This window comes from Taeniopygia guttata, chromosome 30, assembly GCF_048771995.1.
Source record: "Taeniopygia guttata chromosome 30, bTaeGut7.mat, whole genome shotgun sequence".
NCBI classification, from domain to species: Eukaryota; Metazoa; Chordata; class Aves; order Passeriformes; family Estrildidae; genus Taeniopygia; species Taeniopygia guttata.
Window position 1 is genome coordinate 1,403,907 of NC_133055.1, and position 24,814 is coordinate 1,428,720.

General features: G+C 46.3%; 1 protein-coding gene across 2 annotated transcripts in view; it reads right to left on the reverse strand.

The window, feature by feature from the left end:
- The window catches only part of ATP13A1 (ATPase 13A1), a 59,064-nt gene that overhangs the window by 10,047 nt on the left and 24,203 nt on the right, over positions 1–24,814 (reverse strand). For both annotated transcript variants that reach the window (XM_072919750.1, XM_072919749.1), the window contains exons 11-23: positions 23,479–23,616; positions 23,130–23,250; positions 21,973–22,130; positions 20,459–20,631; positions 18,884–18,994; positions 18,406–18,531; positions 17,125–17,233; positions 14,608–14,807; positions 14,112–14,208; positions 10,965–11,137; positions 8,402–8,516; positions 7,013–7,209; positions 404–546 (exon numbers count right to left, since the gene is read on the reverse strand). In XM_072919750.1, coding sequence (XP_072775851.1) covers positions 404–546; positions 7,013–7,209; positions 8,402–8,516; positions 10,965–11,137; positions 14,112–14,208; positions 14,608–14,807; positions 17,125–17,233; positions 18,406–18,531; positions 18,884–18,994; positions 20,459–20,631; positions 21,973–22,130; positions 23,130–23,250; positions 23,479–23,616 — 1,861 coding nt within the window. The remainder of the gene's footprint in view (positions 1–403; positions 547–7,012; positions 7,210–8,401; positions 8,517–10,964; positions 11,138–14,111; positions 14,209–14,607; positions 14,808–17,124; positions 17,234–18,405; positions 18,532–18,883; positions 18,995–20,458; positions 20,632–21,972; positions 22,131–23,129; positions 23,251–23,478; positions 23,617–24,814) is intronic.

Consider the following 24,814-nt stretch of genomic DNA (forward strand, 5'->3'; position numbering starts at 1 on the left):
TGAGAAATTTTTAGGGAATTTTTTGGGAAATTTTTAGGGAATTTTTTGGGGAATTTTTCAGGGATTTTTTTGGGAATTTTTTGGGGAATTTTTGAGGATTTTTTTGGGGGGAATTATTTTGGGGTTTTTTTGGGATTTTTTTGGGGATTTTTTTGGGGAATTTTTTGGGATATTTTTGGGGAATTTTTTGGGATTTTTTGGGGAATTGTTGAGGATTTTTTTTGGGGAATTATTTTGGGGTTTTTTTGGGATTTTTTTGGGGTTTTTTTGTGATTTTTTTGTGGATTTTTTTGGGATTTTTTTGTGGAATTTTTTTGTGATTTTTTTTGGGAATCTTTTGAGAAATTTTTAGGGAATTTTTTGGGAAATTTTTAGGGAATTTTTTGGGGCTCAGGGGCCTCACCTGGGCTCGCTCCGGGCCTGCGCCTCCCGGTACAGGAACACCAAAGTGAGGAAATGCACCAGGAACTGCAGCAGCACCGTCAGCACCGTGTACAGGTTAAAAATGTTGGGAAGGGGCCTCTCCTTGGAAAGGGTCTTCAGGGGCTGGAAAAAAAGGGAAATTTTTAATAAAAAATGGTATTTTTTGGGAAAAAATGTGAATTTTTAATTAAAAAATGACATCTTGGGGGAAAAAAAATGGAATTTTGTATAATAAACTGTATTTTTGGGGGAAAAAAATGAGAATTTTGTATAATAAACTGTATTTTTGGGGGGAAAAATGGGAATTTTGTATAATAAACTGTATTTTGGGGGTAAAAAATGCAGATTTCTTATAATAAATGGTATTCTGGAGGAAAGGAATGGGAATTTTTCATTAAAAAATGACATCTTGGGGGAAAAAAAAGGGAATTTTGTATAATAAACTGTATTTTTGAGGGAAAAAATGGGAATTTTGTATAATAAACTGTATTTTTGGGGGAAAAATGGGAATTTTGTATAATAAACTGTATTTTTGGGGGAAAAAATGGGAATTTTGTATAATAAACTGTATTTTGGGGGTAAAAATGGGAATTTTGTATAATAAACTGTATTTTGAGGGTAAAAATGCGGATTTCTTATAATAAATGGTATTCTGGAGAAAAGGAATGGGAATTTTTAATTAAAAAATGACATCTTGGGGAAAAAAAAGGGAATTTTGTATAATAAACTGTATTTTTGGGGGGAAAAAATGGGAATTTTGTGTAATAAACTGTATTTTGGGGGTAAAAATGCGGATTTCTTATAATAAATGGTGTTCTGGAGGAAAGGAATGGGAATTTTTAATTAAAAAATGACATCTTGGGGGAAAAAAAAGAGAATTTTGTATAATAAACTGTATTTTTGGGGGAAAAAATGGGAATTTTGTATAATAAACTGTATTTTTGGGGGTAAAAATGGGAATTTTGTATAATAAACTGTATTTTTGGGGGAAAAAATGGGAATTTTGTATAATAAATTGTATTTTGGGGGTAAAAATGGGAATTTTGTATAATAAACTGTATTTTGGGGGTAAAAATGCGGATTTCTTATAATAAATGGTATTCTGGAGGAAAGGAATGGGAATTTTTAATTAAAAAATGACATCTTGGGGGAAAAAAAAAGGGAATTTTGTATAATAAACTGTATTTTTGGGGGAAAAAAATGGGAATTTTGTATAATAAACTGTATTTTGGGGGTAAAAATGCGGATTTCTTATAATAAATGGTATTCTGGAGGAAAGGAATGGGAATTTTTAATTAAAAAATGACATCTTGGGGGAAAAAAAGGGAATTTTGTATAATAAACTGTATTTTTGGGGGGAAAAATGGGAATTTTGTATAATAAACTGTATTTTTGGGGGAAAAAATGGGAATTTTGTATAATAAACTGTATTTCTGGGGGAAAAAATGGGAATTTTGTATAATAAACTGTATTTTTGGTGGAAAAAATGGGAATTTTGTATAATAAACTGTATTTTGGAGGAAAAAATGGGAATTTTGTATAATAAACTGTATTTTTGGGGGGAAAAAATGGGAATGTTGTATAATAAACTGTATTTTGGGGGTAAAAATGGGAATTTTGCATAATAAACTGTATTTTTGGGGGAAAAAATGGGAATTTTGTATAATAAACTGTATTTTTGGGGGAAAAATGGGAATTTTGTGTAATAAACTGTATTTTGGGGGTAAAAATGCGGATTTCTTATAATAAATGGTATTCTGGATGAAAGGAATGGGAATTTTTAATTAAAAATTGACATCTTGGGGAAAAAAAAAGGGAATTTTGTATAATGAACTGTATTTTTGGGGGAAGAAATGGGAATTTTGTATAATAAACTGTATTTTTGGGGTAAAAAATGGGAATTTTGTATAATAAACTGTATTTTTGGGGGAAAAAATGGGAATTTTGTGTAATAAACTGTATTTTGGGGGAAAAAATGGGAATTTTGTATAATAAACTGTATTTTGGGGGTAAAAATGTGGATTTCTTATAATAAATGGTATTCTGGAGGAAAGGAATGGGAATTTTTAATTAAAAAATGACATCTTGGGGGAAAAAAAAAAGGGAATTTTGTATAATAAACTGTATTTTTGGGGGAAAAAATGGGAATTTTGTATAATAAACTTTATTTTTGGGGGAAAAAATGGGAATTTTGTGTAATAAACTGTATTTTGGGGGTAAAAATGCGGATTTCTTATAATAAATGGTATTCTGGAGGAAAGGAATGGGAATTTTTAATTAAAAAATGACATCTTGGGGGAAAAAAATGGGAATTTTGTATAATAAACTGTATTTTGGGGGGAAAAAAAGGGAATTTTGTATAATAAACTGTATTTTGGGGGTAAAAATGCGGATTTCTTATAATAAATGATATTCTGGAGGAAAGGAATGGGAATTTTTAATTAAAAAATGACATCTTGGGGAAAAAAAAAAAGGGAATTTTGTATAATAAACTGTATTTTTGGGGGAAAAAATGGGAATTTTGTATAATAAACTGTATTTTTGGGGGGAAAAATGGGAATTTTGTATAATAAACTGTATTTTGGGGGGAAAAAATGGGAATTTTGTATAATAAACTGTATTTTGGGGGTAAATAATGCGGAATTTTGTATAATAAACTGTATTTTGGGGGAAAAAATGGGAATTTTGTATAATAAACTGTATTTTGGGGGTAAAAATGCAGATTTCTTATAATAAATGGTATTCTGGAGGAAAGGAATGGGAATTTTTAATTAAAAAATGACATCTTGGGGAAAAAAAAGGGAATTTTGTATAATAAACTGTATTTTTGGGGGAAAAAATGGGAATTTTGTATAATAAACTGTATTTTGGGGGTAAAAATGCGGATTTCTTATAATAAATGGTATTCTGGAGGAAAGGAATGGGAAATTTTTATAATAAATTGTATTTTGGGGGAAAAAAAAAGCCAATTTTTCCTTAATTTTGCCGGATCCTATGGAGTTCAAAAACGGAATTTTCCCGGGATTTTTCCGACCCTTTTCCCACGGAATTCCCAACTCTCACCTTGGATTAAAGATGAAGCTCTGGGATCATCCCAGAACAAAAAACGGGATCAGCTCCGGGATCAGCTCCAGCACAACGTCGCCCACCCCGTTTTGCAAACCGCCATTTTGTCACCCCAAAACGGAATTTTCCCGGGATTTTTCCGACCCTTTTCCCACGGAATTCCCAACTCTCACCTTGGATTAAAGATGAAGAGGAAGCTCTGGGATCATCCCAGAACAAAAAACGGGATCATCTCCAGGATCATCTCCAGGAGAGCGCACAACGTCGCCCACCCCATTTTGCAAACCGCCATTTTGTCACCCCAAAATGGAATTTCCCCGGGATTTTTCCGACCCTTTTCCCACGGAATTCCCATTAAAGATGGGAATTAAAGATGAAGAGGAAGCTCTGGGATCATCCCAGAACAAAACCTGGGATCAGCTCTGGGATCATCTCCAGGACAATGCCGCCCTTCCCCCTTTGCAAACCGCCATTTTGTCACCCCAAAACGGAATTTTCCCGGGAATTTTCTGACCCTTTTCCCACGGAATTCCCATTAAAGATGGGAATTAAAGATGAAGAGGAAGCTGTGGGATCATCCCAGAACAAAAAACGGGATCAGCTCTGGGATCATCTCCAGGAGAGCGCACAACGTCGCCCACCCCATTTTGCAAACCGCCATTTTGTCACCCCAAAACGGAATTTTCCCGGGATTTTTCCGACCCTTTTCCCACGGAATTCCCATTAAAGATGGGAATTAAAGATGAAGAGGAAGCTCTGGGATCATCCCAGAACAAAAAACGGGATCAGCTCTGGGATCAGCTCCAGCACAACGTCGCCCGCCCCGTTTTGCAAACCGCCATTTTGTCACCCCAAAACGGAATTTCCCCGGGATTTTTCCGACCCTTTTCCCGCGGAATTCCCAACTCTCACCTTGGATTAAAGATGAAGAGGAACGTCTGGGATCATCCCAGAACAAAACCTGGGATCAGCTCCGGGATCAGCTCCAGCACAACGTCGCCCACCCCATTTTGCAAACCGCCATTTTGTCACCCCAAAATGGAATTTTCCCAGGATTTTTCCGACCCTTTTCCCACGGAATTCCCACCTTGAAGCGGGAGATGAAGAGGAAGCTCTGGGATCATCCCAGAACAAAAAACGGGATCAGCACCAGGATCATCTCCAGGAGAGCGCACAACGTCGCCCACCCCATTTTGCAAACCGCCATTTTGTCACCCCAAAACGGAATTTTCCCGGGATTTTTCCGACCCTTTTCCCACGGAATTCCCATTAAAGATGGGAATTAAAGATGAAGAGGAAGCTCTGGGATCATCCCAGAACAAAAATCGGGATCAGCTCTGGGATCAGCTCCAGCACAACGCCGCCCTTCCCCCTTTGCAAACCGCCATTTTGTCACCCCAAAACGGAATTTTCCCGGGATTTTTCCGACCCTTTTCCCGCGGAATTCCCAACTCTCACCTTGGATTAAAGATGAAGAGGAAGCTCTGGGATCATCCCAGAACAAAAAACGGGATCAGCTCCGGGATCAGCTCCAGGATCAACTCCAGGACGGCGCACAACGTCGCCCTCCCCCCTTTGCAAACCGCCATTTTGTCACCCCAAAACGGAATTTTCCCGGGATTTTTCCGACCCTTTTCCCTCGGAATTCCCACCTTGGAGCGGGAGATGAAGAGGAACGTCTGGGATCATCCCAGAACAAAAACGGGATCAGCTCCAGCACAATGTCGCCCACCCCGTTTTGCAAACCGCCATTTTGTCACCCCAAAACGGAATTTCCCCGGGATTTTTCCGACCCTTTTCCCACGGAATTCCCAACTCTCACCTTGGATTAAAGATGAAGAGGAAGCTCTGGGATCATCCCAGAACAAAAACGGGATCAGCTCCGGGATCAGCTCCAGCACAATGCCGCCCTTCCCCCTTTGCAAACCGCCATTTTGTCACCCCAAAACGGAATTTTCCCGGGATTTTTCCGACCCTTTTCCCACGGAATTCCCAACTCTCACCTTGGATTAAAGATGAAGAGGAAGCTCTGGGATCATCCCAGAACAAAACCTGGGATCAGCTCTGGGATCAGCACCAGGATCAACTCCAGGAGAGCGCACAACGCCGCCCACCCCATTTTGCAAACCGCCATTTTGTCACCCCAAAACGGAATTTTCCCGGGATTTTTCCGACCCTTTTCCCACGGAATTCCCATTAAAGATGGGAATTAAAGATGAAGAGGAAGCTCTGGGATCATCCCAGAACAAAAAACGGGATCAGCTCCGGGATCAGCTCCAGCACAACGTCGCCCACCCCGTTTTGCAAACCGCCATTTTGTCACCCCAAAACGGAATTCTCCCGGGATTTTTCCGACCCTTTTCCCACGGAATTCCCACCTTGGAGCGGGAGATGAAGAGGAAGCTCTGGGATCATCCCAGAACAAAAAACGGGATCAGCTCCGGGATCAGCTCCAGCACAATGCCGCCCTTCCCCCTTTGCAAACCGCCATTTTGTCACCCCAAAATGGAATTTTCCCGGGATTTTTCCGACCCTTTTCCCACGGAATTCCCATTAAAGATGGGAATTAAAGATGAAGAGGAAGCTCTGGGATCATCCCAGAACAAAAAACGGGATCAGCTCCGGGATCAGCACCAGGATCAACTCCAGGACGGCGCACAACGCTGCCCTTCCCCGTTCGCAAACCACCATTTTGTCACCCCAAAATGGAATTTTCCCGGGAATTTTCTGACCCTTTTCCCACGGAATTCCCATTAAAGATGGGAATTAAAGATGAAGAGGAAGCTCTGGGATCATCCCAGAACAAAAAACGGGATCAGCTCTGGGATCATCTCCAGGAGAGCGCACAATGTCGCCCACCCCATTTTGCAAACCGCCATTTTGTCACCCCAAAACGGAATTTCCCCGGGATTTTTCCGACCCTTTTCCCGCGGAATTCCCACCTTGGAGCGGGAGATGAAGAGGAAGCTCTGGGATCATCCCAGAAGAAAAATTGGGATCAGCTCTGGGATCATCTCCAGGAGAGCGCACAACGTCACCCCCATTTTGCAAACCGCCATTTTGTCACCCCAAAACGGAATTTTCCCGGGATTTTTCCGACCCTTTTCCCACGGAATTCCCATTAAAGATGGGAATTAAAGATGAAGAGGAAGCTCCGGGATCATCCCAGAACAAAAAACGGGATCAGCTCTGGGATCAACTCCAGGAGAGCGCACAACGTCGCCCACCCCGTTTTGCAAACCGCCATTTTGTCACCCCAAAACGGAATTTTCCCCGGATTTTTCCGACCCTTTTCCCACGGAATTCCCAACTCTCACCTTGGATTAAAGATGAAGAGGAAGCTCTGGGATCATCCCAGAACAAAACCTGGGATCAGCTCTGGGATCAGCTCTGGGATCATCTTTGGAATCAACTCCAGGAGAGCGCACAAAGTCGCCCACCCCATTTTGCAAACCGCCATTTTGTCACCCCAAAACGGAATTTCCCCGGGATTTTTCCGACCCTTTTCCCGCGGAATTCCCACCTTGGAGCGGGAGATGAAGAGGAAGCAGCCGGCCAGGAGCAGCCCCTGCAGCGTGGCCTGGAGGTCGCTGAACTTGACCCCCTGCAGGAAGAGCACGCTCTGGCTGTAGGCCAGCACCAGCGCGTTCAGCGCCAGGATCTTGAACATCTGCAGCGTCGTCACCAGCGTGCAGCGGCCCTGTTTGATCACGTGGCAAACTGCGGGGGGAAAAAACACGGGAATTCCAGGAATTTCGGGAATTCCAGGAATTTCGGGAATTCCGAGAGGTCTGGGAGGTGGTGGGGGAGAAGAAAACCTGGGGGGAAATTGGGGTTTGGGGATGGGTTTGGGGGTTTAGGGATGGGGTGGGATCAGGATTGGTGAGGATGAAAGCAAGGATGAGTCTCAGCCTCTAATCTGGATTCCCAAGAGATCCACGTTTTGGGAATTCCAATTTTGGAATTCTGGGAATTCTGGGAAGCAGGGGAAAGCCAGGCTGGGGGGAAATTGGGGTTTGGGGGTTTAGGGATGGGGTGGGATCAGGATTGGTGAGGATGAAGCTAAGGGTGATTCTCGGCCTCAAATCCGGATTCCAAGAGATCCATGTTTTGGGAATTCCAATTTTGGAATTCTGGGAATTCTGGGAAGCAGGGGAAAGCCAGGCTGGGGGGAAATTGGGGTTTGGGGATGGGTTTGGGGGTTTAGGGATGGGGTGGGATCAGGATTGGTGAGGATGAAGCTAAGGGTGATTCTCGGCCTCAAATCCGGATTCCAAGAGATCCACGTTTTGGGAATTCCAATTTTGGAATTCTGGGAATTCTGGGAAGCAGGGGAAAGCCAGGCTGGGGGGAAATTGGGGTTTGGGGGTGGGTTTGGGGGTTTAGGGATGGGGTGGGATCAGGATTGGTGAGGATGAAGCTAAGGGTGATTCTCGGCCTCAAATCCGGATTCCAAGAGCTGAAATTTTGGGAATTCTGGGAATCAGGGGAAAGCCAAGGGGAGGGGAAAGGGAGTGAGAGGGGGGAAAATTGGGGTTTCCATGGGTTTGGGGGTTTAGGGATGGGGTGGGATCAGGATTGGTGAGGATGAAGCTAAGGGTGATTCTCGGCCTCAAATCCGGATTCCAAGAGCTCAAATTTTGGGAATTTAGGGTCTGAAATTCTGGGAATTCTGGGAATCAGGGGAAAGCCAAGGGGAGGGGAAAAGGGGTGAGAGGGGGGAAAATTGGGGTTTCCATGGGTTTGGGGGTTTAGGGATGGGGTGGGATCAGGATTGGTGAGGATGAAGCTAAGGGTGATTCTCGGCCTCAAATCCGGGTTCCAAGAGATCCACGTTTTGGGAATTCAGATTTGGGATTTTCCATCCCATTCCCATCCCATTCCCGGGGTTTTTCCCGCTTTTTGCACTCACTGCACTGGATGGAGGAGAGTTTGGAGGTGAAGGGGGCGGCGATGCTGGCGTCCCCCAGCTTCACCACGGGGGCCCTCTCCTCTTCCAAGTCCCTCAGCACCTGGCTCAGCCGCTCCTGCGGGATTGGGAATTCCCAAAAATCCCAGTTTCCTGGCTTTATGTCACTTCCCACCTCCAGAATTCCAGTTTTTATTCCCCGTTTATCCCAAATTTCAGGTCCCTTCCAGCCCCCAAAATTCCAAGGTTTATTCCCTGTTTATCCCAAATCTCATGTCCCTTCCCACCTCCAGAATTCCAGTTTTTATTCCCCGTTTATCCCAAATTTCAGGTCCCTTCCAGCCCCCAAAATTCCAAGGTTTATTCCCTGTTTATCCCAAATCTCAAGTCCTTTCCAGCCCCCAAAATTCCAGGATTTATTCCCTGTTTATCCCAAATCTCATGTCCCTTCCCACCTCCAGAATTCCAGTTTTTATTCCCTGTTTATCCCAAATTTCAGGTCCCTTCCAGCCCCCAAAATTCCAAGGTTTATTCCCTGTTTATCCCAAATCTCAGGTCCTTTCCAGCCCCCAAAGTTCCAGGATTTATTCCCTGTTTATCCCAAATCTCAGGTGCCTTCCCACCTCCAGAATTCCAGGGCTTATTCCCTGTTTATCCCAAATTTCAGGTCCCTTCCAGCCCCCAAAATTTCAGGATTTATTCCCTGTTTATCCCAAATCTCATGTCCCTGCCCACCTCCAGAATTCCAGGGCTTATTCCCCGTTTATCCCAAATTTCAGGTCCTTTCCAGCCCCCAAAATTCCAAGGTTTATTCCCTGTTTATCCCAAATCTCATGTCCCTTCCCACCTCCAGAATTCCAGGGCTTATTCCCTGTTTATCCCAAATCTCATGTCCCTTCCCACCTCCAGAATTCCAGGATTTATTCCCCGTTTATCCCTAATTTCAGGTCCCTTCCCACCTCCAGAATTCCAGGGCTTATTCCCTGTTTATCCCAAATCTCAGGTCCCTTCCCACCTCCAGAATTCCAGGGCTTATTCCCTGTTTATCCCAAATTTCAGGTCCCTTCCAGCCCCCAAAATTCCAAGGTTTATTCCCTGTTTATCCCAAATTTCAGGTCCCTTCCAGCCCCCAAAATTCCAGGATTTATTCCCCGTTTATCCCTAATTTCAGGTCCCTTCCAGCCCCCAAAATTCCAAGGTTTATTCCCTGTTTATCCCAAATTTCAGGTCCCTTCCAGCCCCCAAAATTCCAGGATTTATTCCCTGTTTATCCCAAATCTCATGTCCCTTCCCACCTCCAGAATTCCAGGGCTTATTCCCTGTTTATCCCAAATCTCATGTCCCTTCCCACCTCCAGAATTCCAGGGCTTATTCCCTGTTTATCCCAAATCTCAGGTCCCTTCCCACCTCCAGAATTCCAGTTTTTATTCCCCGTTTATCCCAAATTTCAGGTCCCTTCCAGCCCCCAAAATTCCAAGGTTTATTCCCTGTTTATCCCAAATCTCAGGTCCCTTCCAGCCCCCAAAATTCCAAGGTTTATTCCCTGTTTATCCCAAATCTCAGGTCCTTTCCAGCCCCCAAAATCCCAGGATTTATTCCCTGTTTATCCCAAATCTCAGGTCCTTTCCAGCCCCCAAAATTCCAGGATTTATTCCCTGTTTATCCCAAATCTCATGTCCCTTCCCACCTCCAGAATTCCAGTTTTTATTCCCCGTTTATCCCAAATCTCAGGTCCCTTCCCACCTCCAGAATGCCAGTTTTTATTCCCTGTTTATCCCAAATTTCAGGTTCTTTCCAGCCCCCAAAATTCCAGGATTTATTCCCTGTTTATCCCAAATCTCAGGTCCTTTCCAGCCCCCAAAATTCCAGGATTTATTCCCTGTTTATCCCAAATCTCATGTCCCTTCCCACCTCCAGAATTCCAGGGCTTATTCCCTGTTTATCCCAAATCTCAGGTCCCTTCCCACCTCCAGAATTCCAGGGCTTATTCCCTGTTTATCCCTAATTTCAGGTCCCTTCAAACCCCTAAAATTCCAAGGTTTATTCCCTGTTTATCCCAAATCTCAGGTCCCTTCCAGCCCCCAAAATTCCAAGGTTTATTCCCTGTTTATCCCAAATTTCAGGTCCCTTCCAGCCCCCAAAATTCCAGGATTTATTCCCTGTTTATCCCAAATCTCATGTCCCTTCCCACCTCCAGAATTCCAGGATTTATTCCCCGTTTATCCCTAATTTCAGGTCCCTTCCAGCCCCCAGAATTCCAGGATTTATTCCCTGGTTTTATGTCATTTCCCACCGCCAGAATTCCAGGATTTATTCTACATTATCCCTTTTCCCATTGAAATTCCCTCTCTTTTCCCCCCATTTCCCACCGGATCCCCAAGGAATTTCAGGAAGTTCCCTGCCCACAGATGAGGACAGGATTTGGATCAGCTCCATCCCCACCCAAACCATCCCAACATTCCCATTCCCTAAATCCCTGCGCTCCCAGGGATGAAAATTCCCGGCTGAAATCCCAATTCTTGATCCAAGGCTAAAAAAATCCCAGGAAAAAATCGGGAATTCCCACCCTGTGGATGGCCAGCTGCTCCTCCCGCTGGGCCAGCAGCCGCTGCTTGGCTCCTCGGGATGAGGGTTTGACATTCCCGGCCGGAATTCCGGCCCTGCCGTCCCCGGGGCCGTCCCGGGGCCGCCGCTTCCGCTCGGGAACGCGCTCCGGAGCGTTGGCCAGCAGGGCCACGCCTGGGAAATGGGGGAAAATCAGGAGGAATTGGGAAAATCGGGGGGGAAACGGGGGAGAATCAGGGAAAAATCATGGGGAAACAGGGAAAAATCAGGTTAAATGGGAAAATTGGGGGGAAATTGGGGGAAAAAGGGAAAAATCGTGGGGAAACAGGGAAAAATCAGGTTAAATGGGAAAATTGGGGGGAAATAAGGAAAGAATTGGGGGGAAATTGGGGGAAAAAGGGAAAAATCAGGGGGAAACGGAAAAATCAGGTTAAATGGGAAAATTGGGGGGAAATTGGGGGAAAAAGGGAAAAATCCGGGGGAAACAGGGAAAAATCAGGTTAAATGGGAAAATTGGGGGGAAATTGGGGGGAAATTGGGGGGAAATTGGGGGAAAAAGGGAAAAATCGTGGGGAAACAGGGAAAAATCAGGTTAAATGGGAAAATTGGGGGGAAATAAGGAAAGAATTGGGGGGAAATTGGGGGAAAAAGGGAAAAATCAGGGGGAAACGGAAAAATCAGGTTAAATGGGAAAATTGGGGGGAAATTGGGGGAAAAAGGGAAAAATCCGGGGGAAACAGGGAAAAATCAGGTTAAATGGGAAAATTGGGGGGAAATTGGGGGAAAAAGGGAAAAATCAGGGGGAAACAGGGAAAAATCAGGTTAAATGGGAAAATTGGGGGGAAATTGGGGGAAAAAGGGAAAAATCAGGGGGAAACAGGGAAAAATCAGGTTAAATGGGAAAATCGGGGGGAAACGGGGGACAATCAGGGAAAAATCATGGGGAAACAGGGAAAAATCAGGTTAAATGGGAAAATTGGGGGGAAATAAGGAAAGAATTGGGGGAAATTGGGGGAAAAAGGGAAAAATCAGGGGGAAATTAGGGGGAAACAGAAAAATCAGGGGAAATGGGAAAATCGGGGGGAAATTGGGGGAAAAAGGGAAAAATCAGGGGGAAACAGGGAAAAATCAGGTTAAATGGGAAAATCGGGGGGAAACGGGGGAGAATCAGGGAAAAATCATGGGGAAACAGGGAAAAATCAGGTTAAATGGGAAAATTGGGGGGAAATTGGGGGAAAAAGGGAAAAATCAGGGGGAAACAGGGAAAAATCAGGTTAAATGGGAAAATTGGGGGGAAATTGGGGGAAAAAGGGAAAAATCAGGGGGAAACAGGGAAAAATCAGGTTAAATGGGAAAATTGGGGGGAAATTGGGGGAAAAAGGGAAAAATCAGGGGGAAACAGGGAAAAATCAGGTTAAATGGGAAAATTGGGGGGAATTGGGGGAAAAAGGGAAAAATCGGGGGAAACAGGGAAAAATCAGGTTAAATGGGAAAATCGGGGGGAAACGGGGGAGAATCGGGGGAAAATCGTGAGGAAACAGGGAAAAATCAGGTTAAATGGGAAAATTGGGGGGAAATTGGGGGAAAAAGGGAAAAATCAGGGGGAAACAGGGAAAAATCAGGTTAAATGAGAAAATTGGGGGGAAATTGGGGGAAAAAGGGAAAAATCAGGGGGAAACAGGGAAAAATCAGGTTAAATGGGAAAACTGGGGGGAAATAAGGAAAGAATTGGGGGGAAATTGGGGGAAAAAGGGAAAAATCAGGGGGAAATTAGGGGGAAACAGAAAAATCAGGGGAAATGGGAAAATCGGGGGGAAATAAGGAAAGAATTGGGGGGAAATTGGGGGAAAAGGGAAAAATCAGGGGGAATTTAGGGGGAAACAGAAAAATCAGGTTAAATGGGAAAATTGGGGGGAAATAAGGAAAGAATTGGGGGGAAATTGGGGGAAAAAGGGAAAAATCAGGGGGAAACAGGGAAAAATCAGGTTAAATGGGAAAATTGGGGGGAAATAAGGAAAGAATTGGGGGGAAATTGGGGGGAAAAGGGAAAAATCAGGGGGAAACAGGGAAAAATCAGGTTAAATGGGAAAATTGGGGGGAAATTGGGGGAAAAAGGGAAAAATCAGGGGGAAACAGGGGAAAATCAGGTTAAATGGGAAAATCGGGGGGAAATTGGGGGAAAAAGGGAAAAATCAGGGGGAAACAGGGAAAAATCAGGTTAAATGGGAAAATTGGGGGGAAATTGGGGGAAAAAGGGAAAAATCATGGGGAAACAGGGAAAAATCAGGTTAAATGGGAAAATTGGGGGGAAATAAGGAAAGAATTGGGGGGAAATTGGGGGGAAAAGGGAAAAATCAGGGGGAAACAGGGAAAAATCAGGTTAAATGGGAAAATTGGGGGGAAATTGGGGGAAAAAGGGAAAAATCAGGGGGAAACAGGGAAAAATCAGGTTAAATGGGAAAATTGGGGGGAAATTGGGGGAAAAAGGGAAAAATCATGGGGAAACAGGGAAAAATCAGGTTAAATGGGAAAATCGGGGGGAAATAAGGAAAGAATTGGGGGGAAATTGGGGGAAAAAGGGAAAAATCAGGTTAAATGGGAAAATTGGGGGGAAATTGGGGGAAAAAGGGAAAAATCAGGGGGAAACAGGGAAAAATCAGGTTAAATGGGAAAATTGGGGGGAAACAGGGGACAATCAGGGAAAAATCATGGGGAAACAGGGAAAAATCAGGTTAAATGGGAAAATTGGGGGGAAATAAGGAAAGAATTGGGGGGAAATTGGGGGAAAAAGGGAAAAATCAGGGGGAAATTAGGGGGAAACAGAAAAATCAGGGGAAATGGGAAAATCGGGGGGAACAAAGAAAATCAGGGGGAGATTGGGGGGAAACAGGGAAAATCAGGGGGAAGTGGGAAAATCAGGGAAAAACTGGGGGTAAACAGGGAAAAATTGGGGGCAAACAGGGAAAAATCAGGGGAAAAAAACACAGAGAAAAACAAGGGGAAAACCCAGGAAAGGAAAACCTGGAATTCCCTCTTGGTTTCCTTTCCTGGCCCAAATAAGAGGCTCCAAAAGCTGGGAAATGCTGGGAGAGGCACGGCTGGGGCTGGGATTTGGGGGAAATCTGGGGAATTTTGGGAATATCCTGACCCACGTCGGCGTGTTTGAGCGCTCCGACGTCGTTGGTGCCGTCCCCACACATGAGGGTGCAGTAGCCGAGGCTCTTCAGCGCCGTGATCACGAACTCCTGCCCGGAAAAACGTCAGGAAAAGTTCCCAAAATCCCAGAATTCCCAGCTCCCAGTGGGATGGGAAGAGGGGGATGGAGTGGGATTGGCGGGAAGGTCCCGAATTTTGAGAATTCAGGGCTGGAGTAAGCTCAGGACTTTTTCATTCCCAGTTTCACCAAGCTTTGAAATTCTGGGAATTCAGGGCTGGAAGAGGCTCGGGATTCTTTAGGATCAGACCAAGACCATCCCCCCCCATTCCCAAACCCACAAAACCCCTGGAATTCAGAGCTGGGATGAGCTCCAAGCTCTTTAGGATCGCTCTAGGGCCATCCCCACATTCCTGAGGATCCCAAATCCTGGGAATTCCCATTCCCAAATCCCCAAATGCCAGGAATTCCCATTCCCAGCCCCTCTCACCTTCTGCTTGGGCGCCACCCTGGCGAAAACGCGGATGTGGGGGATGAGGCGGAGCAGCCGCTCCCGATCCCGTAACCGGAGCTGCTCCAGCCCCTCCCCGGTCAGGCAGAGCTCGAAGGGATCCGTCAGATCCCGCAGGGAATCCGGGAATGCCGGGAGAGCCACGGATCCGTCCCGGCACCGCCACTGCCAGGGCAGCCCTGGGGGAACAGCAGCGGATCCAGGGGGGATTCCAGAGGGATTCCGGGTCCTCAGCTCCCCACACCCCTCAAATTCCAAAATCCCAGAAACTCTCACCATTCCCATTTCCACCATTCCTGATCCCATTCCCAATCCCATCCCAGCTCCCCAGACCCCTCAAATTCCAAAATCCCAGAAACTCTCACCATTCCCATTCCCACCATTCCTGATCCCATTCCCAATCCCATCCCAGCTCCCCACACCCCTCAAAACCCCAAATTCCCAGAAACCCCTGGCATTCCTGTTCCTGATCCCATTCCTGATCCCATCCCAGCTTCCCACAGCTCTCAAATCCCAAAATTCCCAGAAACCCCTGGCATTCCTGTTCCTGATCCCATTCCTGATCCCATCCCAGCTTCCCACAGCTCTCAAATCCCAAAATTCCCAGAAACCCCCAGCATTCCCATTCCTGATCCCATTCCCAATCCCATCCCAGCTTCCCACAGCCCTCAAATTCCAAAATCCCAGAAACTCTCACCATTTCCATTCCCACCATTCCTGATCCCATTCCCAATCCCATCCCAGCTCCCCAGACCCCTCAAATCCCCAAATTCCCAGAAACCCCCAGCATTCCCATTCCTGATCCCATTCCTGATCCCATCCCAGCTTCCCACACCCCTCAAATCCCAAAATCCCATAAACTCCTGGAATTCCCACCATTCCCTGGGGGAATGGCAGCGGATCCAGGGGGGATCCCAGAGGGATTCCGGGTCCTCAGCTCCCCACACCCCTCAAATCCCAAAATCCCATAAACTCTTGAAATTCCCACCATTTCCATTCCTGATCCCATTCCCGATCCCATCCCAGCTCCCCACACCCCTCAAATCCCAAAATCCCAGAAACTCCTGAAATTCCCACCATTCCCATTCCCACCATTCCTGATCCCATTCCCAATCTCATCCCAGCTCCCCACACCCCTCAAATCCCAAAATTCCCAGAAACCCCCAGCATTCCCATTCCTGATCCCATTCCCAATCTCATCCCAGCTTCCCACACCCCTCAAATCCCGAAATCCCAGAAACCCCCAGCATTCCCATTCCTGATCCATTCCTGATCCCATTCCCAATCTCATCCCAGCTCCCCAGACCCCTCAAATCCCCAAATTCCCAGAAACCCCCGGCATTCCTGTTCCTGATCCCATTCCTGATCCCATCCCAGCTTCCCACAGCCCTCAAATCCCAAAATTCCCAGAAACCCCTGGCATTCCTGTTCCTGATCCCATTCCCAATCCCATCCCAGCTCCCCACAGCCCTCAAATCCCAGAAACCCCCAGCATTCCCATTCCTGATCCCATTCCCAATCTCATCCCAGCTTCCCACAGCCCTCAAATCCCGAAATCCCATAAACTCTTGAAATTCCCACCATTCCCATTCCCACCATTTCTGATCCCATCCCAGCTCCCCAGACCCCTCAAATTCCAAATTCCCAGAAACTCTCACCATTCCCATTCCCACCATTCCTGATCCCATTCCCAATCCCATCCCAGCTCCCCACACCCTTCAAATTCCAGAATCCCAGAAACTCTCACCATTTCCATTCCCACCATTCCTGATCCCATTCTTAATCCCATCCCAGCTCCCCAGACCCCTCAAATCCCCAAATTCCCAGAAACCCCCAGCATTCCCATTCCTGATCCCATTCCCGATCTCATCCCAGCTTCCCACAGCTCTCAAATCCCAAAATTCCCAGAACCCCTTGGCATTCCCATTCCTGATCCATTCCTGATCCCATTCCCAATCCCATCCCAGCTTCCCACACCCCTCAGATTCCAAAATCCCAGAAACTCTCACCATTCCCATTCCCACCATCCCTGATCCCATTCCCAATCCCATCCCAGCTCCCCAGACCCCTCAAATCCCAAAATTCCCAGAAACCCCTGGCATTCCTGTTCCTGATCCCATTCCCAATCCCATCCCAGCTCCCCACAGCCCTCAAATCCCAGAAACCCAGAAACCCCCAGCATTCCCATTCCTGATCCCATTCCCAATCTCATCCCAGCTTCCCACAGCCCTCAAATCCTGAAATCCCAGAAACCCCCAGCATTCCCATTCCTGATCCCATTCCCAATCTCATCCCAGCTTCCCACACCCCTCAAATCCCGAAATCCCAGAACCCCTTGGCATTCCCATTCCTGATCCATTCCTGACCCCATTCCCAATCCCATCCCAGCTCCCCAGACCCCTCAAATCCCCAAATCCCAGAACTCCCCGGCACCCCCACCATTCCCCACCCCACCATTCCCGTTATTCCCGTTATTCCCGCCGCCATTCCCGGTACCGGGGCGCTCCGGGGGCTGCAGGATCAGGATTTTTTCCTTCTGCAGGAAGTGCAGTTCCCGCGCCACGTGGCAGGCGGTCAGCGGGCTGTCCCCCGTGATCATCACCACCTGCAATTTCACGGAATTTCGGCAATTCCCAAAAAAATTCCAGCCGGGAAACGCCTTCCGGAAAGGCTCACGCTGGGATGTTCCCAAATCCTGTGGTTTTCCCCTTTTCCACTTGGGATTTTGCCCCTTCTCTTGGATTTTCCCATTTTCCACTTGGGATTTTCCCATTTTCATTCTGGAATTTTCCCTGTTTTCCACTTGGGATTTTCCCCCTTCTCTTGGATTTTCCCATTTTCCACTTGGGATTTTCCCATTTTCAATCTGGAATTTTCCCTGTTTTCCACTTGGGATTTTGCCCCCTTCTCTTGGATTTTCCCATTTTCCACTTGGGATTTTCCCATTTTCAATCTGGAATTTTCCCTGTTTTCCACTTGGGATTTTCCCCCTTCTCTTGGATTTTCCCATTTTCCACTTGGGATTTTCCCATTTTCAATCTGGAATTTTCCCTGTTTTCCACTTGGGATTTTCCCCCTTCTCTTGGATTTTCCCATTTTCCACTTGGAATTTTCTTGGTTTTTGGACTTGGAATTTTCTAGTTTCCAGCCAAGAATTTGCCCTGTTTTCCACTTGAGATTTTTCCCCCTTCTCCTCTTGGAATTTTCCCAGTTTTCAGCCTCGGATTTTCCCATTTTCCACTTGGGATTTTCCCATTTTCAATCTGGAATTTTCCCTGTTTTCCACTTGGGATTTTGCCCCTTCTCTTGGATTTTCCCATTTTCCACTTGGGATTTTCCCATTTTCAATCTGGAATTTTCCCTGTTTTCCACTTGGGATTTTGCCCCTTCTCTTGGATTTTCCCATTTTCCACTTGGAATTTTCTTGGTTTTTGGACTTGGAATTTTCTAGTTTCCAGCCAAGAATTTGCCCTGTTTTCCACTTGAGATTTTTCCCCCTTCTCCTCTTGGAATTGTCCCAGTTTTCAGCCTTGGATTTTTCCCCATTTTCCACTTGGAATTTTCCTGGGTTTTAGACTAAAATTTTCCAGTTTCCAGCCTGGAATTTTCCCTGTTTTCCACTTGGAATTTCCCCATTTTCAATCTGAATTTTTCCCACTTTTCAGCCTTGAATTTTTCCCATTCTCCACTTGGAATTTTCCCGGTTTTCACCCCGGAAATTCTCAATTTTCCCCTCCCTGCCGCCCCCAAAACCCGGGAATTCCCGGGATTCCTCACGCGGTGGGAAGCGCTCTGGATCTCTCGGATCACGGCCTTGGAGTCGGCTTTGAGCGGGGAGGAGACCAGGATGAATCCCACAAATCTCAGGTCACATTCCAAGGATTCCCTCTTCATCTCCCGCACCTTTTCCATAGAAAAATCCCGGATTCAGCATTCCCAAATTCCTTCAAAAGCCAAATCCCTCCTCCCACCACTGACTCCTGGGATTTGGAGCATCCATGGAATGAGTTTAGTGCTCCAAAAAAGCTTCCTTAGATCCCAAATTTCCTAAAGAAAAAGGGTTTTCCTTGGAAAAATTCCTTTGGGATGCCCTGAAGGGTCTGAGGAGGGTCCCTGGGACAGCTGGAAATGGGAATTTCCCTGGAAAAACTCCACAAAAACCCCCAGATTCTACCCCAAAACCACCTCTCCTTTTTCCAACCCCTCTCCCAGCACTTTCCAAACCTGGAATTTTGGGATTTTTCCCGTTTTTCACCTGCTGGTGGCTCAGGGCTCCCAACTCTTTGTAGCCCAGGGCCAGGACCCGCGCGCCCTCGTAGGAGAATTCCCGATGGATCTCGTGGTAGTTGCTGGGACATTGGGATAACTGGGGAAAAAAAAACCAGGAAAATATTCCATGAGTGAGGAATCTGAGGGAATTCAGGAGGTTTTAGTGTATAATTGGGAAAAATTAGGAGATTTGAGGAGAAAGGGAGGGAGGGATTTGGGAGAATCCGGGTGCAATTTGAAGGAATTGATAGCCCCCGCCCTCTTCCATCTCCCTGATTTCCCAACGTTCCCAAATTCTCCTTTTTCCCTGGAATTTTCCCCTCACCACAGAGCCTCGCCTGCCATTTTGAGCTCCCAGCATTCCCAAATCCCTGCTTTTCCCTGGAATTTCCCCTCACTGCAGCCTCTGGGCCCATTCTCCCCTCAGCACAGGGCGGCCATTTTAGGCTCCTGGCATTCCCAAATCCCTGCTTTTCCCTGGAATTTCCCCTTTTCCCTGGAATTTCCCCTCACTACAGCCTCTGGGCCCATTCTCCCCTCAGCACAGGGCAGCCATTTTGAGCTCATAGCATTCCCAAATCCCTGATTTCCCTGGAATTCCACAGCCTCTGGACCCATTCACCTCTCAGCACAGGGCGGCCATTTTGGCATTCCCAAATCCCTGCTTCTCCCTGGAATTTCCCCTTTTCCCTGGAATTTCCCCTCACTACAGCCTCTGTGCCATTCTCCCCTCAGCACAAGGCAGCCATTTTGAGCTCATAGCATTCCCAAATCCCTGATTTCCCTGGAATTCCACAGCCTCTGGACCCATTCACCTCTCAGCACAGGGCGGCCATTTTGGCATTCCCAAATCCCTGCTTCTCCCTGGAATTTCCCCTTTTCCCTGGAATTTCCCCTCACTACAGCCTCTGTGCCATTCTCCCCTCAGCACAGGGCGGCCATTTTGAGCTCATAGCATTCCCAAATCCCTGATTTCCCTGGAATTCCACAGCCTCTGGACCCATTCACCTCTCAGCACAGGGCGGCCATTTTGGCATTCCCAAATCCCTGCTTTTCCCTGGAATTTCCCCTTTTCCCTGGAATTTTCCCTCACTACAGCCTCTGTGCCATTCTCCCCTCAGCACAGGGTGGCCATTTTGTGCTCATAGCATTCCCAAATCCCTGATTTCCCTGGAATTTCCCTTCACAAGAGGCTCTGGGCCTCAGCACAGGGCGGCCATTTTGTGCTCCCAGCATTCCCAAATCCCTGATTTCCCTGGAATTCCACAGCCTCTGGACCCATTCACCTCTCAGCACAGGGCGGCCATTTTGGCATTCCCAAATCCCTGCTTCTCCCTGGAATTTCCCCTTTTCCCTGGAATTTCCCCTCACTACAGCCTCTGGGCCCATTCTCCCCTCAGCACAGGGTGGCCATTTTGTGCTCCCGGCATTCCCAAATCCTTGATTTCCCTGGAATTTCCCTTCACAAGAGGCTCTGGGCCTCAGCACAGGGCGGCCATTTTGTGCTCCCAGCATTCCCAAATCCCTGATTTCCCTGGAATTCCCCCGTTTTTCCCCTCACCATGGCGTGCAGGGTCTCGGGAGCGCCCTTGACGGCTGCCAGGTATCGGATTTCTCCGGAGGCGTTTTCCAGGGAAGCCAGCACCGCCATCCTCTTCAGGGCACTGGAGAAATGAAAGCGCTGGTGAATTCTCATTCCCGGAGTTTTTAGACTCCTCGGGAAAACTTTCTCATCTGGAAACAAAGGAAATCAGGAAATCCTGAAAGGGGGTGCTGGGAGGGAAAAGGGGAAATTGGGAATGGCGGGGTGGGGGGAAAGAATTTGGAATTTGGGGTGGTTTGAGGGGGAAATCCGGGTGGAATTCTGAGGGATTCGGGGGGAATTGCGGACAATTCCACAGGATTTTGTGTGGACAATTCCACAGGATTTTATGGACAATTCCATAGGATTTTGTGTGGACAATTCCACAGGATTTTATGGACAATTCCACAGGATTTTGTGTGGACAATTCCACAGGATTTTATGGACAATTCCACAGGATTTTATGGACAATTCCACAGGATTTTATGGACAATCCCACAGGATTTTGTGTGGACAATTCCACAGGATTTTGTGTGGACAATTCCACAGGATTTTGTGTGGACAATTCCACAGGATTTTGTGTGGACAATTCCACAGGATTTTATGGACAATTCCACAGGATTTTGTGTGGACAATTCCACAGGATTTTGTGTGGACAATTCCACAGGATTTTGTGTGGACAATTCCACAGGATTTTATGGACAATTCCACAGGATTTTGTGTGGACAATTCCACAGGATTTTGTGTGGACAATTCCACAGGATTTTGTGTGGACAATTCCATAGGATTTTGTGGGGACAATTCCACAGGATTTTATGGACAATTCCACAGGATTTTATGGCCAATTCCACAGGATTTTGTGTGGACAATTCCACAGGATTTTATGGACAATTCCACAGGATTTTGTGTGGACAATTCCACAGGATTTTATGGACAATTCCACAGGATTTTGTGTGGACAAGTCCACAGGATTTTATGGACAATCCCACAGGATTTTGTGTGGACAATTCCACAGGATTTTATGGACAATTCCACAGGATTTTGTGTGGACAATTCCACAGGATTTTGTGTGGACAATTCCACAGGATTTTATGGACAATTCCACAGGATTTTATGGACAATTCCACAGGATTTTGTGTGGACAATTCCATAGGATTTTATGGACAATTCCACAGGATTTTATGGACAATTCCACAGGATTTTATGGACAATTCCACAGGATTTTGTGTGGACAATTCCACAGGATTGAGAGAATCTGATGGAATTTTGGGTGATTTAGGTGGAATTCAGGGGGACTTCTGTGGTGTTTTTTTTGGTGGCATTTTCCGTGGGGATTCTGTGGTGTTTTTAGTGGGGATTTTACAGAATTTTTGTGAGACTATTTGGGGAGAATTCTTCGCAGCGATCCCGGGTTTTTTTGGGGTTTTTTTTTTTAGGTTTTTCCGCCCGAAACGCCTCAGAATTCCAAGGAAAATGGGAAATTTGGGATTTACCTCGGGTCAGGGTCCAGTCCACGGCTGTCAGCATGGCTTTTTCCAGAGGATCTCCCACGATGGATCCATCCTCCAGCTGCACCAGGGAATGGCAGCAGGCGATGGCTCGGTGAGTTTCCAGAGGGATTTCCGACACCGGCAGCACTTCCTTGCCTTCCCTGAAGGAAAATTCAGGATTTTGGGATCATCCCCCAAAGGGTTTCGTCAAAAGGATTGGTGGGAAATTAAGGTAGGATGGGGAAAAAAGGGGAAAATTGGGGTGAGAGGTAGAAGATTCCGTAAAAAACGCAATAAATATGGTGTAAAACCATATTTTTATGTATAAAAATCCTATAATAAGTGTGATAAAATGTCACGCAGAAAGCAAAAAAATAAAAATAAATAGCCCCTAAAAATACACACAGAATTCCACAAGTTCCCGCCACAAAATTCCCTCAAAAAATCCCACAAAACATCCTCACAAAATCCTATAAAAAACTCTGACAAAGTCCCATAAAAAAACTCTCAAAAAAAAAATCCCACAAAAAACCCTCACAAAAATCCCACAAAAAAACCCTCACAAATCCCACAAAAAAACCCGCAAAATTCCCACAAAAAAAAAACCTCACGAATCCCACAAAAAAAAAAGCCATGAAAAACTCCTGAGAGATCCCAAAAAATCTTTACAAAAAATCCCACAAGAAAATCCCAGGACTTTGTTGGATTCTGTGGGATTTTTTTTTTTTTTAATTTTGCGGGATTTTTTTGTGGGTTTTTTGGGGAGTTATTTTGTAGGGATTTTGTGGGATTTTTGAGTGGATTTTGTGGGATTTTTTGTGAGGCTTTTGTGGGGTTTTTTTGGTGGGATATTTTGTTGGGATTCGGTGGGATTTTTGGGAGGATTTTGAGAGAACTTCCTGGGGGATTTTTTTTTTGGGAAGATCTTTTAGGCTGATTTTGGTCCTTTTTTCATTTCCTTTTTATTCTTTTTTATTTCTTATTTTTTTTTCCTTTTTTAATTCTTGCTAGGATTTCCCAAAGACCTCGTGGGTTTTTCGCGGCGATTTTTTTGGGGATTTTTGTATTTCCAGCCCATCGCCCACCCCTTTTATGCCCTCCCGAGATTCCCAACCTTCTCCCAGGGAATTCCCACAGGGAATTTTGGGATCAGGACCCACCTGAGCCCGGCCACCCCTCTAACCACGAGGTGGTCACTTGTCAAAGTCCCGGTTTTGTCGAAGCAGCAAACCTGAACCTTCCCCGCGAAGGGGATCCGGAACGGCTCCGTGCAGTAAACATCTGGAAAAAATGGGAAAAAAATTGGGATTCTGAAGGAAAATCCGTGATTCTGAGGGCAAAACGGGGATTCTGGGGGAAGGTTTTTAAATAAAAACACTCAAAAATCCTCCCTTTTCCTCACAGCAATCCACCCCTCGTGCCAACCCGACTCCGTCCCTGCCGCCTTGGCGATTCCCAGGGCGGCTCCCAGCGCTCCCGAAATTCCCGGAATTCCCTGGGAATTCTCACAGAGCTTGGCCAGGGCGATGAGGGAGGTGTTGACGGCCAGGGAGAGCTCGATGGGCAGCTCGGGGGGCACCACGGAGGTCAGGATCAGCGCACACTCCAGGAACAGCCGGTACTGGTTCCGACGGGGGTCCTTGGTGCCTGGGGACGGCGGGAAAACGGGATCGGAGCGGGGAAAAAGGGGAAGAAAATGGGAAAAACGTGGTCACAATGGGGAAAAAGGGGAAGAAAATGGAAAAAACGGGATCAGAGTGGGGAAAAAGGGGAAGGAAATGGGAAAAACGGGGTCACAATGGGGAAAAACGGGATCAGAGTGGGGAAAAAGAGGAAGAAAATGGGAAAAACGGGATCAGAGTGGGAAAAACCGGGGTCACAACGGGGAAAAACGGGATCGGAGCGGGGAAAAACGGGATCAGAGTGGGAAAAAGGGGAAGAAAATGGGAAAAACGGGGTCACAATGGGGAAAAACAGGATCAGAGTGGGGAAAAGAGGGATCAGAGTGGGGAAAAAGGGGAAGAAAATGGGAAAAACGGGATCAGAGTGGGGAAAAACGGGGTCACAACGGGGAAAAACGTGATCACAGTGGGGAAAAGGGGAAGAAAATGGGAAAAATGGGATCAGAGTGGGGAAAAGGGGAAGAAAATGGAAAAAACGGGATCAGAGTGGGGAAAAAAGGGATCAGAGTGGGGAAAGGGGAAGAAAATGGGAAAAATGGGATCAGAGTGGGGAAAAAGGGGAATAAAATGGAAAAAATGGGATCAGAGTGGGGAAAAGGAAGAAGAAAATGGGAAAAACGGGGTCACAATGGGGAAAAACGGGATCAGAGTGGGGAAAAGGGGAAGAAAATGGGGAAAAATGGGATAAGAGTGGGGAAAAAGGGGAAGAAAATGGGGAAAACGGGATCAGAGTGGGAAAAACGGGATCAGAGCGGGGAAAAAGAGGAAGAAAATGGGAAAAATGGGATCAGAGTGGGGAAAAAGGGGATCAGAGTGGGGAAAAAGGGAAGAAAATGGGAAAAATGAGATCAGAGTGGGGAAAAAGGGGAAGAAAATGGGAAAAACGGGATCAGAGTGGGGAAAAACGGGATCAGAGTGGGGAAAAAGGGAAGAAAATGGGAAAAATGAGATCAGAGTGGGGAAAAAGGGGAAGAAAATGGAAAAAACGGGGTCACAACGGGGAAAAACGGGATCAGAGTGGGGGAAAAGGGAAGAAAATGGGAAAAACGGGGTCACAATGGGGAAAAACGGGATCAGAGTGGGGAAAAAGGGGAAGAAAATGGGAAAAACGGGGTCACAATGGGGAAAAACGGGATCAGAGTCGGGAAAAACGGGGTCACAAC